The sequence below is a fragment of the Pygocentrus nattereri genome, chromosome 26 (assembly GCF_015220715.1).
Source record: "Pygocentrus nattereri isolate fPygNat1 chromosome 26, fPygNat1.pri, whole genome shotgun sequence".
Taxonomy (NCBI): domain Eukaryota; kingdom Metazoa; phylum Chordata; class Actinopteri; order Characiformes; family Serrasalmidae; genus Pygocentrus; species Pygocentrus nattereri.
The window spans coordinates 31,073,225-31,091,223 of record NC_051236.1 but is presented as its reverse complement, the minus strand read 5'-3'; the positions used below and the strand labels follow the sequence as shown (position 1 = coordinate 31,091,223).

Genomic DNA, 17,999 nt, shown 5'->3' with positions numbered 1-17,999 from the left:
TATATATATATTAGTTTTTCATACATAGCACTTCATGCCCATATCATGCAGCTTTAATTTGTGCCTCTTGAAAACTCCATCTGATTACATTTCATGATGAATGGACCAACAGAAATTCTGAAAAGCAAATCATTGGGTTTTACATGAACAGAGGACGTTTTCTTCTGTAAAGTTAAAATTTTTGTAAAGTTACAGTTTTCATAAGGCATTGATGATGTATGTCTAATACAGAGTTAACCTATTGTATCTGATATATAGCTTGTTTATTTGGTTGTGATTTTTTTTCTTACTATTTAAATTTATTTATTTATTTTTTCTGTTGTAGATTTTTCCTCACGATTTGTCATGCATGTCCACTATGATGACTTTTGAGTACCTCATCCAACTGTGTCTGAACAAAGATCAGATGCACCCTCTTGTTGGCGGCAAAGACTTGACAGGTCAGCAACACACGTGCTTACGGAAGTTAAGAACATAGCCGTTTTATAATTTATTTATTCTCTATATGTATTTATTTCTCACCTTTTTGTTGCTGTATGTACTTGTTTGTATGTTTATTACTTTGTGTGCATATGTTTGTGTGTGTGTTTTGCAGGTGAGGCCCCAGCTGCTGCTCCTGCTGACGGAATACACATGGTGCCTTTTCAGTTTGACCTAATGAAGCTCCTGCCTAAGTGTCAGCAGATAGAGCTGTTTTTCTTCACCTTCAGCAAAGGTACTCTCACCTCACCTCAACAGACTCATTTCTGTGTCTTTACAGAAACATGATAACCCTGCTTTCACAAACAAGAGAACGATCATTTAAAAGTTGCATGGACACTATTGACTATTTGGAGGCAGGTACACATGCTTATTCTAATAGTCTAATTCTGAGAGGGAGGGAGGGGGGGGATCAACTCCATATTATTGCCTATGGATTTAGAATGTCATAAAAAGGATTACACAAAAGCTCCTGTAGATGTAAGTGTCCCTATACTTTTGTCCATATAGTGCATCTTTCACAGAAAGTAACACAATCAGTGTACAAATATGCAGATTTTGGTGTCAAATTTCATGGAAGTGAGTCATGCTTAAGATTGGGCTCAGGGTGAATAAACATTTCTGTCATAGGCTTAGGCAGTGAAGAAAATTCTTTAAAACTCTTTATCTGGCCAGTAAATAATTTTACAGAAACACATTTCAGAAACAAGCACTATATAAATACAAATAAATGGAAAAAACATGTAATGTATGTTCAGAAGGCTACCTGACAATTGCTCAAGCTTCTCATGACAACTGACATCAGCCTAAATAAACATTTATGAAGGTTTTTTTCCAATAAATAATAGTTGTCATAAAGTCTGCTTTTTTGTTTTGAAATCTGACTTGTTGATTGTGTGCATTTCACAGTTCGTCTCCTGTTTCTAGTAGTGTCCATTTCACATACTAGTCTTGAAATAGTACCGATAATTGCTACATAATTTTAAATTTGGGGGAGAATGTCTCTCTTAGAGGAGACAGAAGATCAATTCAGTTCTTAATCAGGTACAGGGTGATGAGAACTACAGTTATCACAAACAAGCAGAAACTTAACTTGCAGATTTCATTCAGGACAGATCATGTAGTGTGGGGAATTTTAATCAATGATAAAAAAACTGAAAAAATAGTGGAAAATATCATTTATATATGGTGTATTTCACATTTTAAACAACAGTCAAGATTTTTAAAATCAAGCACTTGTTTGAATTAAAGCTTTTCCTTAAATAAATAAATGTTTAGACCCCCCCCCCCCCCTCCCGCCTAGCAAACACAGTTCCATTGTGACAGCCTATTGTTTTGTTGTCCACAATGTTGTCACAATTTTGAAATTTATGTCTTCAGAAAATTGGAAAAAAAAAGTTCTTGATATTGCGACCTTGTAGTGGAAAAGTTGTCAGTACATTATCACAACCTTCTAGAATTTTCATAAATCCTGTTATGTTGTGCCTGGAACTCCATGGAATTTTGCTAAGCTGTTAAATGGTAGTCATTAGTACTTATTAGTGAGTTTGTGACAGTTTCGTTCAGACAGCAAAAGTACCACCTTTTGACAACGTAAATGTAAGGAAGACTCTCTGGACTGATTGGAATCCATAATCCTGTTTACTCCAAAACACAAAAACCAGAATCAGAGTCAAAAACAGTCCAAAGGTCAAAACACTAGAACGGTTCCAGCAAAAGCACCATAGGGAGATCGAGAAGCAGAGTCAAAGAGTACAGAAAAACGGTCAAGACAATCCAAAAACATCAGCAGTGAGGAAACAAGGCTTGGTATGCAGGTAAACTGGCAATACTTTGCACTGAGCCAGTGTATTAAAGGTCCTTAAATAGGCAGATGAAATGAGCTGCAAGTGAGGGGTCAGGGTGCAACTAGGGAGTATGTCTGTATAAAGTAGCGTTTTCACTGCCAGAATCTTCAGCATAAAGCTACTGCACAAACTGCTTATTTTACCGAACTCATTTCAGTGTTTTGGCATTGCTGTTACATTAACAATCATTGCATCTTATAAACCACAAAATGGAAAATGAAACTCACTTTACCAAGGAGTCAGGGAAAATGTGCAAAGTTAGTACAGTGTTATGGCATTGCTATAGCGATTCAGAAAGTTCTTGTTAGAATAAATATAATATTTTACTAAAGGGCAAGAGAAAATACATATAACTCTGTTATTACAGTGTCATCACTTTTGCATAGACTTTCATATAATCTCATGAATGCATGTATAACGCTCACTTAGGGTCATAAAAAATACACTGAATTCTCTTTTTGCAGTTTTATATAAAGATTTTTTGCATAATCACTTGACATTCAAGTTGCCAAAAGCAGCCTTTATAAACAACTGCTGATGAGAATAAGCCTTTATAAAAGTTTGTGTCAGCTGTCATTTAAGGCTCTATGTAAATGTCATGTAGCCTTATGAACATGACCTACAAAGTATTACCAAAAAAAGTTATCAAAGTTATCCTGACTTCTCAGTGCACTCTGATCACTGCATGAATTTAAGTTTAATCAGCAGCACACTAGTGATTCCATTTAATGAAGTATCCATTAATGACACTAGGTGTCTAATTTAGGCAGTATCAACTGATCGCGCTGCAGAACAACTTTTACTGTTACTGTTTGCTTGACAGGATATGATTTGTCATTAATTGCTGTGTTCCATAAGTGTTGCTGGTGAATCTGGCGGTTGACAGTATTACTGCTGTGGATTACTCTGTGGTCTTTTGTTTCCATATCCTCTCTTCTCTTTAGCAGAGAATGAAGACCCTCTTCAGAGCGCCCCCTCTCTGCCAAATGAGCTGCTACTCAGCCTCTTCCACAGCTCCCTACAGAATGAGCTGAGTGACCGGGAAATACCATTGGCTGATGGAGATCATGTGACCTTCATGCATCATATTCTGGAGAGAGAGCGAGATGGGCACATGGCTCCATTCTCTTTACCTGTAATTAAAGGTAATGAACCTGTCGGGTCCTGAACAAACTGAAACTGAATTTTTATTTTTTAATGAAATAAAAAATTTGATGTAATATGTAAATAATGTAAAATAAATAAATAAATAAAAGGTCTCAAAAAGTACCTTTCACTAAACCATACACTCAGTCTATTAAAACTAGATGCAAAATAGTCTGTTATGAATCTATAATTTTTATGATGTCATGAGAGCAAACCATTTGCATGTTCATTTAACCTACGGCTGTTTGGTCTCTTCACTTCCACCCAGGCTGCTTTCTTTGTACAGAGCAGCCAGTCAGCACAGAGGTCATTTACAGATATGAGTCTTAAATTTGCTGTAATAAAAACAGCCTGTTTAATCCTAAGGGATAAAAAGAGATTGGAAAATGGTCAGTAAAAGGTGTTTTATGTTACAGAAACTCATACAAACATAATTTGTAAACAATTATTTATTCAAAGTAAGTTTGAACCATTTCTATTTGTCCGTGTTATGTTGGTCGATTAGTTATGACAATCATAAGTTAATGTACATATAATTAATTCATTAGTTAAATATTTTATGTTTTGTGCAGTACATTTCTGTGTGTGTGTGTGTGTGTGTGTGTGTGTGTGTGTGTGTGTGTGCGTGTGCAGAGGAGTGTCTTAAACCACCTGAGAGGCAGGATACAGTGTTGTCTTTTCACACCATAGGGAGCAGTAAGGAAGTCACTGGCTCTACCAGCACTCTGCAGGTAATCTGCGCTTCTTCATCACACATCATTTCATCTTTACTTCAGCTCCCACAGCCGCAGTGTAAACGGTACAAAAGCAAATCTCACTCTTAAAACTGCTGCCTGATCCCTCAGGACATACTTGAACTCTCTCAGAAAGTGATGCTCTGTCTTTGACAGGCCAAACAGGTTTACTGGAGTTTAAGTCTTTATTATAAAATGGGTAATTCTGGTTCTGAAATCTCATTGGCTGAGCCACCTTTGGAAAATGCTGCAAAATACTTCATACACACATATGACCCACCATTAACTTCAAACGTATTCTGTGTTAATGAACTGTTGTGCATTGTGCATGGAATACTCCTTGACTGTTGGATGGCATATCAACCTTTCAGTGCATATCACTATATTTTCAAATGAGATATAGAATGAGACAATACAGTTTATAGTATAGTTTGATGATGCTTTAAAATACATAACCTGTTTCTTACGTAAAGTTGTGCCAACGTTTGCATCTCTCCTCCCTCACTTTCCATGTCTTCACTCTCCTGTGCACAAACCAGCAGAATCCAGCTGCCTTTCGCATATGCATACAATGTACAGATTACACTGCTGATATCAGTTGTTTCTATTTGTAAATAACTGATCTTTCATTTTTCCTTCATGAACAAAAGATTTTTGTTTTTGTCACAGCACTCAGGGATTGAATGCCTTGTCATCATAAAGAATAAGAATTACAAGAACACTTTAACTGCAGTTTTAATTCTCATATTTGGAGCAATAAGATACTTGCTTTAACCAAGTTCACCACTGACAATGTGACATTGCAGTATTACTTTTTCTCATCTTTATTAGGTAATGACTTTCATTTGTCTTTTAATGAGATTTTGAAAATGTCATATCAAACAAATGTACCTTAATTACCTCTAAGCTAAGTAATATCAAGCTAAGACAAATCTAGAGTGCTTAATGAATTAGATTATAAATGCATGTAGCAAGGGCTGCAACAATCTACTAATTTGATAGTCAAATTATCGATCGATTACTGAAACAAATAATCAATTATTATTATGAATCGCTACATTACCAAATAACTTTTATGAAACTATACATTTTGCTTAAGGTTGTTTTATACATTTGTTAAATAACAATGAAAAAAAAGATGAATAACATTCAAGAATTCACTGTTTTAATGATCTTCCCTGCTAATACAAAAGATAAAAAAACTCCAATATATTTTTCCTGTCAAAATTTATAACCAAGGACGTGCAAATTAGCAGCAGTAAAATATAACAAAACTAAATCAGTGAACAGGGTGGCTGTGAATAACAGGTAACACTGCTTCTCTGTTCCAACCCCATTAACGATTCAAAAGAACCTGCATTTCGAAACAAGTTATTTTATACAAATAACCTAATGTTTTTTATACAAATACATAATGTTGTTGAAAACAACTGTAGGAACATTCTTAAAGATATATTTCAATATCTCAATATGTTTCAATAAAAATAGACCTATATATTTAATATAATTTTTCAATTACATGTTGACATATTGTGCAGCTGTATATTTTCGAGCAGGAATAGAAACCCTGTCTTTGCATTTTATTTTGATCACAGTCTGTTTTATTAAAAGTGCTTGTGTCTTACATGTAACTTTGACTTACAACTGAACATTTAGCTCGCATCAATTCTGAAGATTTATTGTGCATTCACCATTCCAAGATATGACTTTTGGTCTATATTGCTATAAACTACAGTAAATTATTAAGTGGCAGGATTGGTGTGATTTATTTTTATTAATAATATAGGAAATTATTTATTGGACACTGGTGTTTTTATTATATTGCATTTTGTTAGGCCTGGCACAAATAACTTGCGCATTCATTCATCATGTTCATGTTTGTTTCTATATTTAGCATTTGGAAACATGAATGAACAGTTACTGTTAAATGGAAATTGTTAAAAATAAACATACTACAACAAACTCAAAAGGGGAGTGGAGAGTATGATTTGACTGGATCACTATGATCTTCTTGAAAAAGGGCTTAGGTTTTGGTAGATTCATAGACAGTGTGGATGGGAACATTTTAATGAAGTGTTCCTGTTCTGACAGTCAAATAACTGAAAAATGATTTGCATAGTGTTGTTTTTAGCAGTGACTTTATAGGTGAGTATTACAGTACTCCTTCTGAAATATCAATGAGTATTTAAAGCCTGTAAAATGCTGTTTGAGGCAGGCCTGTAGTCATTGTTGTAGTCTGTTTAATGCATAACAACCCCCCTGTAAACTGTAAAATCACTGTAATGCACAGCCTCAAATGGCTTATTGCTTTAGAAAAGCTCTTGAGCTGCAGGTCAGATCACTGCATTAAAATTAATCCTAATTTTTAGTCCGTCTCTGCATGTACGGCTGATAATGATATTTGTTTGTTTATTTCTGTATGTGTTTCTGTGTGCTTTGTGTTTACTGGCAGAGTTTCAGCAATGCAGATCTTGTGGATGAAGAGCCTGTGGTGGTTGCTGGAGAAAGCTCGTCTCCTCTGTGGAAATGCTATGCTAAATTCATCAGCCCTCAGCAAGTCCTTCTTGTCTTCCTCCCAGCCACCTTCACTGGTACCGAAAGCAACCCACTAACTGCATCCATAACCGTAATTCACAATTACAGGACAAATACCTTGATTTTTCACCATTCATGGTATATTCATTCTACAAACATTAAGTTACTGGTTATTATTGTGTAATTTATTTTAAGAAAAAATATTTAACATTGTTTTTTTCTGGAAATGTAACCCCTTAAATAGTAAAATTTAATGTAATGTAACCCCTTTCTTAAAATTCTATTCTAAATCATTCATCTTACAACCCCAGTTCCAATGAAGTTGGGACGTTGTGTAAAGCATAAATAAAAACAGAATAAGATGATTTGCAAATCCTTTTCACCCTAGATTCAATTGAATACACTACAAAGACGAGATATTTAATGTTCAAACGGATAAACTTTATTGTTTTTTGCAAATATTCACTCATTTTGAATTTGGTGCCTGCAACACGTTCCAAAGAAGTTGGGACAGAGGCAACAAAAGACTGGGAAAGTTGAGGAATGCTCAAAAAACACCTGTTTGGAACATTCCACAGGTGAACGGGTTAATTGGAAACAGGTGAGTGTCATGATTGGGTATAACGGGAGCATTCCTGAAAGGCTCAGTCGTTCACAAGTGTTTGTCTGTTTGAACATTAAATATCTTGTCTTTGTAGTGTATTCAATTGAATGTAGGTTGAAAAGGATTTACAAATCATCTTATTCTGTTTTTATTTATGCTTTACACAACGTCCCAACATTGGAATTGGGGTTGTATTAAACAAATCATTATGCTATATATTTGTGTATGTGAGAGTTTTTCTTCCCTTCAGATGTGCAGATTTTAATGTCCTTTGGTTTGGGAATCATACCCCAAGTCAATGGTGCTGGTGATGAAGAGGAGGAGACATTCAGTCCTGGAAACAACCAGTCACAGTGTGAGTCAATCAGCAGCTCAGCCAATGGTCCTGAGGAGGCAGAGTCCATGGTGGAAGCTGGTGATAGTCAGTTACTGCTAAATCCTGAAGCCCCAACAGCAAGGCATGAAGAGGATGAGGAGAAACAGCATTCAGAGCAATCTAACGGAAATGCAGGTATAAAGTTATTGTGATGGTTAAGTTTGGGGTTGTGGATTTGTTTGTATGTGTTTCTTTTTGTTGAGCTTTTGTTAAAATGTCAATAATGATGGTCATTAATCAGTGTTTTCTATATTTGTTCTTTACAAAATAGCTTTTTACAAGTCACTGAAACAGTGGCATAGCTGTCCTGTGGCTCGTTCTTAGTTTTTCCTTGGAGGTTAGATTACAACAGATGCACACAAATGTCCAAAAGTATCTATGTTAATATGCATGCACACAGCAGTGTAATGCACACAGAAACACGTTGGCAATAAAATGGGACACTTGGTGAAGCTCTGTTGAACCCATTTGGAATAAGTTGATGTAATGACTTTGCATTGAAACCCTGTGGGGTGAGTTGGAGTCAAGCTCCAGTTTTGGATGAGTTGGAATGATGAAGCTCCACTGAACACCTTATGGATAAGCACAAATGATTGAGTTGATGAGTTGAACACCTTTGGGACAAGTTGGAGTGGCAAAGCTTCACTATAGAATTTGTGTTTATTTCACCTACACTGTGATAATTCTTGAATGTAGCTTGTTTTTTCCCTGTAAGTCCATCCTGCCTGTTTGTCTGTGCTCTCTTGTATATTAAGCTTTGGCTATAGAGGAGAAAGATGGAGTGCAGTTTGCTGAGCCCAAAAAGCAGGACTGTCGCATCAGCTTTGGGCAACAGCTATCCCAGCAGAGTGTTGGAGATGCAGCCCGGACACGTTGTCCCGTCTACATCTACAACTGCTCTCTAGACTCGCTCAAAGATCAGCTTGTCCACCCACACTCCAACCGTCAACCTAGAGACGTCTTCCTCAGGTAACCGCACACTCACATGCTTATACTCACATAAGCCTTATTGGAGCTGGATTAGTTTTGCCTGAGGAGGTTCTGTAATTAAGAGTCCATACCACAGAAGACCAATTTTTCCTCACCTTTTGGTTTATTGTAGTATTTATACTTTTTCGAGGTCCCTACATGGAAATTAAGCTGCACAAATAGGAAATGAAGTGTTTTTGTTGACATCTCAAAAACACCACATGCAGCCTACAGCAGATAAGCCTGCCTATTTGTGTTAAATTTAAGACAGTTTCAGTTGTCTTAAAGGCCCGGCAAAAAAAGGGCCAGTTTAATTCAAAGGGATAAATAAAGGTAGAAAATGCTCATGAAAAAATGAATTATGACATAGTGCAACTGTTGTGGTACATTAGATCTATTAAATTCCTTTAAAAGAGCCAATAAACCACATTCTGTTAGGTGTAAACCACCACTTTGTTTGTTCTGTGGGATATATGTGCATTTCAACAATGGGGATTAATGAGGGACATCAATCTGGGATGTATCACTGAAAAATGTAAGATAAGTGATTACCAAGATTGACATATGTGATTTTACTCTAGTACAAATCTGCAAGGTGCAGTTCTAACAGTGTTGACTAATAAATGTGGTGTGTATGGCCTTTCCTCAGCTCCAGTCACATGTGATTATGTAAACTGCTAAATGCAATGTTTCATATCTGTGACCCAACAAAACAATTATTTAAAACTACTGAAAATATCTTTCTAGCACAGTTTGTATGTTTTACATAGTTGCTTATATTAAACATTTGCTTAAAAGTTTTCATAAAAATCCAGTATGTGATTTACCAAGTTTTAGATGGGTTAGTATGGAATAACCAATAACAAACCATGCTAATTCAGAATATTATTGAGTGTGGAGCCTGTAGCTGATATAAACAATTGTGACCTCTCAGTCCGGGCTGTTTGTGGGAATTTAACAGATCTAATAAATTGGCCCAAATCGCTTACAAATTGCATTACATTACAGAACCAGCACTGGTAAAACCAGTCCAGTTCCAATAGGGCTATACTCTGGAATCGATTTTCAACAGATTAACTTTCCATTAAGACGTTCTTCAGTGACCTAGACTTCAGGCTTGTGCAGGTTTAGATCACTGTGCAGTTATTGAAGTGTGTCCTAATGTGCTGTTTTTCTTTGAATGAGGATAGACCTCAGGATGCAGAGTCGTGGGAGCTCAATCAGCAGCTGAAGTTCAGGTAGCATTGCTTACTGCTTCCAGCTGCTACCCTAAAGGCAAAGGGCACTGTGCTGTCCCAGATTCCTGGGACAAGGGTTGGTTTACAGATTACAGGAAGTTTTGGGAACTTCTAAAGCAATAAATCAAATTTACGGAATTGTTCCCATACCCCAAACGTAGTTGATCAGCCGATGTTTGGTATTGCTTTTGTTGCTTCTGACGGTGTATAATATGCTATCAATAAGATATTTGAGACAAATGTCTGGAAATTGCTGTGATCTAGTCATATGCTGAATCCCCCCCCATCAGATTTCATTTTTGTTGACATGTCTTCTACAAGGAATATAAAATTTGCCATATTTATTTTTTTTTGCAATAGCTACATTTTATGTTTTTTTTTTTTTCTTTCTGAAATGTTCAATTCAGCAACTAAACAGCAATTGTGCATTACAGTGTGCAGAAGTGTGTTCCCTGTAAAGGATATGTTAACTTTATTTTCACTTAGAAAATTGACAAAACATGCCATTTAACCGGGAGTGCTCTAGATTTTACATACCACTTTCATTAGATGCAGACTGTGGATACCTAATGTCATGGCGGATTATCTAAATATGGGGTTGGTGGAAAATTTTTTTATTTGATTTTTTGCTAAAGTGTCACTTTAAAGGATTCTCCTCTCTTTCTCTCAATCCCTCTCTCTCTGGAGAAGAGTCAGTGCAGTCTGGCTATTGCAGCTTACAGACAGTACAATAGGCTATGAGGTCTAAAACCCTCAATATAATAAATGTCACTCCACCCATTTGACTACTTTGCAGAAGAACAATGGCTGTCTTGTTCTTGGTGTTTGTACACACATGAGGTGAAACATACGAATGCCGTCTGTAATTGCAGCATCTCCTGAAGACCTCCTATCCTGTTGAAACTGGCCTCCTCTGTATATCTGCTTGCCTACCTGCAGTATTTCTCTGGATCATCTAGAGAGTGGAATGACTGCAAACTACGAATGTGCATTGTGCACTGATACAGCAGAAGCAGTTTTGAGTTTATCTTAAAGGCATTGTTCATCCAAAAATTTAATCTGCACCAATTTCTCCTTAGCTCAAATGTAGTTGATCAGGCAAGACATTTTTGGTGTTTGAGGTGTGCATTCTTAGTACATCATTGTAGATAACCACTTTCCATATATTGTCAGAAACAAGGTCTGTTTGAGGTTTCCTAACAACTCGACACAAGTTGAGGCAAATGTGTGATGATTTGGGCATGTAGTGTACATGATGCTAGATGGTGGATTATGAGATTCCAGTACTTGTAAGCTACATAAGCCTTGTAGCTGCAAAGCTACAGAAGCAAACTTTCGACACCAAATAAGTCTTGCTTGATTGACTACATCAGGCATAGCCAAGTGGTAGCCAGTGCCACCAAAGCCTGAGACTTGATGACCCCAGTTATGTGAAGTGACACAGTCAGCCATTATCAATAAGTCAGACAACAGAGAAAAGTTTTACTGCCTACCCTTTGTGAATGGTAATGTTTATGGTGAAAATCTGTCATCAGGGCAGTTAGCAGTCAGCTATTTTACAGAACTCTATCAAAAACAGGTACAGAAACACTTTCTTCCAAAGTAAAAAGTAAACACAGAATTTAAAATGTGGTTAACTGGCCAATAATGCTTTTTAATTTACACAGAATTATGACCACATTAATAGCTTGCCCAGCACGTTTGTTTGTACTGCACTGTGTCAGCCACATTATTTGAAGTAGGCAAAGGTCAGATCTGCTTAAGCATCCAAAATTACTCAGCTATAACCATTTGCCATATTCACTAATTACTTCTAAAGCTAAGTACATATGGGTGTGGGCTTGCATTCTGTTTTTATTTACAATTATTTACATTTTACGCAGCATCCCAGCTTTTTTGGAATTGGGGTTGTACCTTAGTACACTGGGAAGTGATGCATTTAATTTACTTGATTAAAATGTGTACATAATTTTTTCAGGAACAAATAAAATGCATTAAATAATTTTTTGTTCAGTTTAGTTTTAGCAGTAGTGTTGAGTAAATTCACCACCGTTTAGTTTTTTGTACTTGTACACACAGGAGAATTTTTTTTTTTTTAATTTCTTTTTTGCCACACCAATAAATTCACAGGGTTTAACCTGGCCACCCTACTGTAAATGTTTTGGCTACATCCCTAGTAAGTTTGAAGTTTGATCACTGGAATTTTTCACTCTTATCTCAGAATATTTTCCATACTCTTTTGGTGGAGTGCTAAGTGACTGTCATCCTCACCTGTACCTTAGTTTGGGACAACCAGGCTGGCTTGCCTTTTGGTCTTTATAAAATGGCACATTACCTAATTTTATCCTCCTTTTTATTCCACTTTAAGCCACTGTTTCCAAACCTTTTTCTGTTTTCCTTACGGTTTCTGAATTTCCTCTGTCAGACATTATGTACAATTATATTGTTATGGATTTGTTTCTTATTTCATGTATTGCTTTGCTTTGGCTTAAGAATTTTACCAGATGCTCTGGAACCGCCTTGCAGGACACCTCTGGACACCTTGCTGTATTGAGCTTTCTTTACCTAGTTTCTCTGCCAACAGCTCTAGACTACTATGATCACCACCTGCAGTGCACACGTACATATCAACTATGTCAACATGTAGTGCTTTTTAACTGTTAAGTCTACAATTATCATGTAAAATACAATCTGTGGCGAATTAACACAGAATTCAGTTGAGTTGTGTGCATATTGTGTAGTTTTTAATACTTTCGAACATGGCTCAACAAAGTTTAGTAATAGTTGTGGTCTTCGCTCACCAGCTTATATAGTTGCCAAACCAAATCTAAATACATGGCTGTTAGAGTCAGAGTTTGACTTGGCTTGAGGCAGCATCACAGGCTATAGTTATTTACTGAAAATCCTGAAAGAGCTGATCTGTTGTGAAGTTTGTTCTGTTAAATTTACACTTACCTTTTTGTATCCTCCCTGAATAATGTGCATTAAGGACTGGAGGGCTTGAAAGTAGTTTCATTAACAGTAGTTGGTGGTGTTGTTTTTGTTTTAGGTCTCTCTCTCAGGAGCGCAGTAGCGCCTCTTCATGGACAGATTTGACAGCTCATCCTCACAAGCAAAAGGAGCTGGCCAACTATTGCAGTCTGTTGCAGGAACACTATTATCAGAGTTATGTCAGAGGTAATACATACACACAAAGTGTTGTTGGCTAATAATATCTATTAATGGTTGGTACTAGTAGCCACAATATCTGTCCCAAAGTTTGGGCTCATGCCTCTTCTGAAATCAAATGTACAACCCCAATTCCAATGAAGTTGGGACGTTGTGTAAAACATAAATAAAAACAGAATCCGATGATTTGCAAATCCTTTTCAACCGATATTTAATTGAATACACTACAAAGACAAGATATTATGTTCAAAAGGATAAACTTTATTGTTTTTTGCAAATATTCACTCTTTTTGGATTTGATGCCTGCAACACGTTCCAAAGAAGCTGGGACAGGGGCAACAAAAGACTGGGAAAGTTGAGGAATGCTCAAAAAACACCTGCTTGGAAGATTCCACAGGTGAACAGGTTAATTGGAAACAGGTGAGTGTCATGATGGGTATAAAGGGAGCGTCCCTCAAAGGCTCAGGCGTTCACAAGCAAGGATGTGAACAACTGCGTGAGCAAATAGTCCAACAGTTTAAGAACAACATTTCTCAACGTGCAATTGCAAGGAATTTCATCATCTACAGTCCATAATATCATCAAAAGATTCAGAGAATCTGGAGAAATCTCTGCAAGTAAGCGGCAAGGCAGAAAACCAACACTGAATGCCGTGACCTTCGATCCCTCAGGCGGCACTGCATTAAAAACCGACATCATTCTGTAACGGATATTCCCACATGGGCTCAGGAACACCAACAAATGCAAGTTAAAACTCTGCGATGCAAAGCGAAGCCACATATCAACACCACCCAGAAACGCCGCCGGCTTCTCTGGGCCCAAGCTCATCTGAGATGGACTGACGCAAAGTGGAAAAGTGTCCTGTGGTCTGACGCGTCCACATTTCAAATTGGTTTTGGAAATCATGGACGTCGTGTCCTCCGGGCCAAAGAGGAAAAGGACTGTCCGGTTTGTTATCAGCGCAAAGTTCAAAAGCCAGCATCTCTGATGGTGTGGGGGGCTGTTAGTGCCCATGGCAGGGGTAACTTGCACATCTGTGAAGGCACCATTAATGCTGAAAGGTACATACAGGTTTTGGAGCAACATCTGCTGCCATCCAAGCAGCGTCTTTTTCAGGGACGTCCTGCTTATTTCAGCAAGACGATGCCGAGCCACATTCTGCACGTGTTACAACAGCGTGGCTTCATAGTAAAAGAGTGCGGGTACTAGACTGGCCTGCCTGCAGTCCAGACCGTCTCCCATTGAAAATGTGTGGCATATTATGAAGCGCAAAAATACGACAGCGGAGACCCCGGACTGCTGAGCAACTGAAGCTGTACATCAAGCAAGAATGGGAAAGAATTCCACCTACAAAGCTTCAACAATCAGTGTCCTCAGTTCCCAAGCGCTTATTGAGTGTTAAAAGGAAAGGTGATGTAACACAGCGGTAAACACGCCCCTGTCCCAACTTCTTTGGAACGTGTTACAGGCGTCAAATTCAAAATGAGTGAATATTTGCAAAAAAGAGTAAAGTTTATCCGTTTGATCATTAAATATTGTGTCTTTGTAGTGTATTCAGTTGAATTATAGGTTGAAAAGGTTTTGCAAATCATCGGATTCTGTTTTTATTTCTGTTTTACACAACGTCCCAACTTCATTGGAATTGGGGTTGTATTAATAGGAACTTTCTCAACCCTTAACAACCTCTACTCTTCTGGAAAGAACGTTGCTCTAAAGATTTGATTACATTCAGCCACATTGATTATTTGGATACATTCCACCTCAATGACTGTACAGTTTTCAACAGCTGTTTGTGGACAATCCGACGTCTCTGTCAGCAATGGGTGTACCTTGGAGCATCTTACTAAACTTGCTCATTTGAAATGGTTGTCTGGATGCTTTTAGACGCGTGGTATAGTAAATGTTACAGAAACACTATAATGTAACTTTTTAGTTTTCTAACATCTTCTTATAGGTCCTACTCCAGCTCTGTTTTATAGTTTCTATGAAGGCAGTTTATTGAATTTCGCTTGGCCCTCAACTTATCAGAGCTTTTCCACGTACTCAAGGTTGCACTGATGCAGCTTAGCTGCAATGTATATGTTTTTCAAAGGTATCTTGGGAAATGACAGAAGGGAGAGGAGGTCACAATAAAATACACAGGCACATTATAACATGACATGCTATGTATTGCATGTATGACCAGCCACTTCATTAAGTGCACCTCCTTGTATCTATACTTTTTGTCCATTTTTTCAGCTTCATTTGCAGTATAAGGAGCACTTTGTAGTTTGTGGTCCAACTGTTTCTCTGTATACTTTGCTACCCTACTTTCACTTTGTTCTTTAATGTTAAGGACTTTCACGGGACCACACAGAACAGGTGTTATTTGGGTAGTGGATCATTCTCAGCACTGATGTAGTAGTGGCATGTTAGTGTCTGTTGTACATGTGGATCATACACAGCAGTGTAGCTGATGCCCACATTTTTTCTGACTGTAATGCTGTCTGTATGACTTTTAGATGTCCACAACTCTTCTAAACTTGTGAAACTGAACATGATGCTACAATGTTTAAAACATACTTATTTTTGGATAAATACATTTATATGTTCAACATTAATAAATGTACATTTTAAAGAATTTCATATTCTTACATTATTCTACCCCAACCTACATAAGTCAGCTGGGTTATGGTAATGTCTGCAAAAAACAACCAAATAAACAAAGCAAAAAATTAGCAGTTGGACTACATGTGGTGCCTTGCATCAGTGACACTTTGTGTCCTTATTGTCCTGTGTATGTGAGCATGTGTGTTTGCTCTGGCCTCCAGGTGTGTACCGCAGTCTCCAACAGTCATACAGCATCAGCTCTCAGGACGTTCTGACAGCCATGGATTACTGTGAGGAGTCTCTGCAGGAAATCGACATCACTTCCTTCTTGCAGACACTTTGTGGACATGTTCGCGCATTCCGCGAGCGCCATGAACCCCGCGGTCCAGAAAACGCCAGGAAAATTCCTGGCTTGGCGGCCACCTTTATCATCGGTGGTGGCGAAGATGATGGAGTCGACCGAGCGACATTAGCCACATCATCCAGGTACCGACTGAACTTACAGGACATGGCTGCATAACGTAAATTCTTATATATATATATATATATATATATATATATATATATATATATGTATATGTGTATATATATATATATATATATATATATATATATATATATATATATATATATATATATTTATTTATTTATTTATATATAGTCCCTTTCCTCCTTCAACTGAAACTTTAAAGGACAAAGTTTTTTTTATTTGTTGAAGTGATCTTTATTAATTTCTGTTGGCCCATTCATCATGAAATATTCACACAAAGACATTTTTGTTCCAGCACACTGTATTCAAAATGAAATAATTGATTAGGGGTTATTGCAGAATATCTGCTTTCATTTTGATGATTTGCCTCGCTATTGGCTAAACCATATAGGAATTGAAATAAACCTCTCACTTTATCATTCATCGTTTCCATTCAAATTCAATGTGCCAGTTCACAGAGCCCAGTTAATACCTGGAAGTGAAATGTAGACGTGTGTCAAATAAAAGCAAAAACCTTAAGAACTTGGTGGATAAACATAATGAGTGCAGATGCTTTTAGGCCGCTATAGTGCATGATATGATAAAGCAATTAATACCCTATTATGCTCTGTGGCTTGCATAAATATAGCACAGGAAGATTTAAATGACTTTGCAGAGGGTTCATTATTGGTACACAGATTTCAGGAGCTTCAGTAATTAAGTCTGATCAACTGGCTAGTGTTCCAAAGGCAACAGTGACTAAAATGACATCTGCGTTTAGATATGTTGGGAAAAAACATCAGTAAATAGGTTTGAAATTGTGGTCAAAAGCACATATTCAGTCAGCATGAAGCTTGTGCATTTGTGTGATATGTGAGGAAAAACAGAAGGGCAGCTGTTTTTGAGGGGTTGAGAATGTCAATGCAGGACGTGACCAGACTGTGTCAGAATGAAAGAGGGATTTTATAATAGATTTGGAGTGCGTAAACTCCCCATTACAAAGATGAATGACCATTTGAGAGTTCAGTGGTGTGAAAACCACAAGCACTGGGCTCCACAAATGTAGAAAATACATGCAAAATAATGCATTTGGAGTCTTCACCATATTTTCCACACGTGAGCGAGTACATGTGTGGTGTATACCAGGAGAACAGTACAGGCTTAAATGCTTAACCCAGTGAGTTGCATGGTTTGAGTCCAATTTTTCTGCAAATCATTACAAAGTTACTGTAATTCATAAGATTTCTTTCCGGATTGGAATTGTCTCAAGATGACAGTGCCCCATCATGTAAGTCATATGTTTTGGCCTTCGCAGGCACCAGATCTCAACCTAATTCAAAACTTCATATTGGGAATTTTAGACCGACATGTTAGACAGCATTCTCCTCCACTGTCATCAAAACCAATTAAAGGAATATCTTCTGGAAGAATGGTGTTCTATTCCTCCATTACAGCTCCTGAGACTTGTCTGTCGAATACTATGTGTAGACTCTACAGCACGCTTGACACAGCCTCTATATTGTGGACATACCACAGTGACAATGCAGTGACAATGGTGGTGCTTATAGTTCAAGCGCTTTTACACTGGTGGTTAATAAAGCGTCCTGACAGATAAAATATAGCCATGGTGTGCAGTGAAGCTCTTGGTTGTAGTGACCACACTGTTATTATAACTGGCATTGATTGATGACTGACTAATGCAGTCAAACTGTTTATGTGTACAGCTCCTATGCGTTAGCCTGACAGTGTTTGCAGTTAATACAAGGGTTAGGCCGATAGATAATGCCCTTGTCCAATGTCGATTGTTGATAGACATCACAATGTTGAGCAGTTGTCGTGGTCCA

The 17,999-nt window shown here is 37.4% G+C and overlaps 1 protein-coding gene across 5 annotated transcripts in view; it reads left to right on the top strand.

Annotated features, from left to right (window-relative positions):
- szt2 (SZT2 subunit of KICSTOR complex) overlaps positions 1-17,999 on the top strand; it is a 152,215-nt gene that overhangs the window by 24,097 nt on the left and 110,119 nt on the right. For 3 of the 5 annotated variants that reach the window (XM_037535140.1, XM_037535136.1, XM_037535138.1), the window contains exons 20-29: positions 326-440; positions 596-715; positions 3,272-3,472; positions 4,107-4,204; positions 6,660-6,798; positions 7,597-7,857; positions 8,478-8,691; positions 9,882-9,929; positions 12,979-13,106; positions 15,908-16,172. In XM_037535140.1, coding sequence (XP_037391037.1) covers positions 326-440; positions 596-715; positions 3,272-3,472; positions 4,107-4,204; positions 6,660-6,798; positions 7,597-7,857; positions 8,478-8,691; positions 9,882-9,929; positions 12,979-13,106; positions 15,908-16,172 — 1,589 coding nt within the window. The remainder of the gene's footprint in view (positions 1-325; positions 441-595; positions 716-3,271; positions 3,473-4,106; positions 4,205-6,659; positions 6,799-7,596; positions 7,858-8,477; positions 8,692-9,881; positions 9,930-12,978; positions 13,107-15,907; positions 16,173-17,999) is intronic. The other 2 variants (XM_037535137.1, XM_037535139.1) reach the window with 2 other exon arrangements.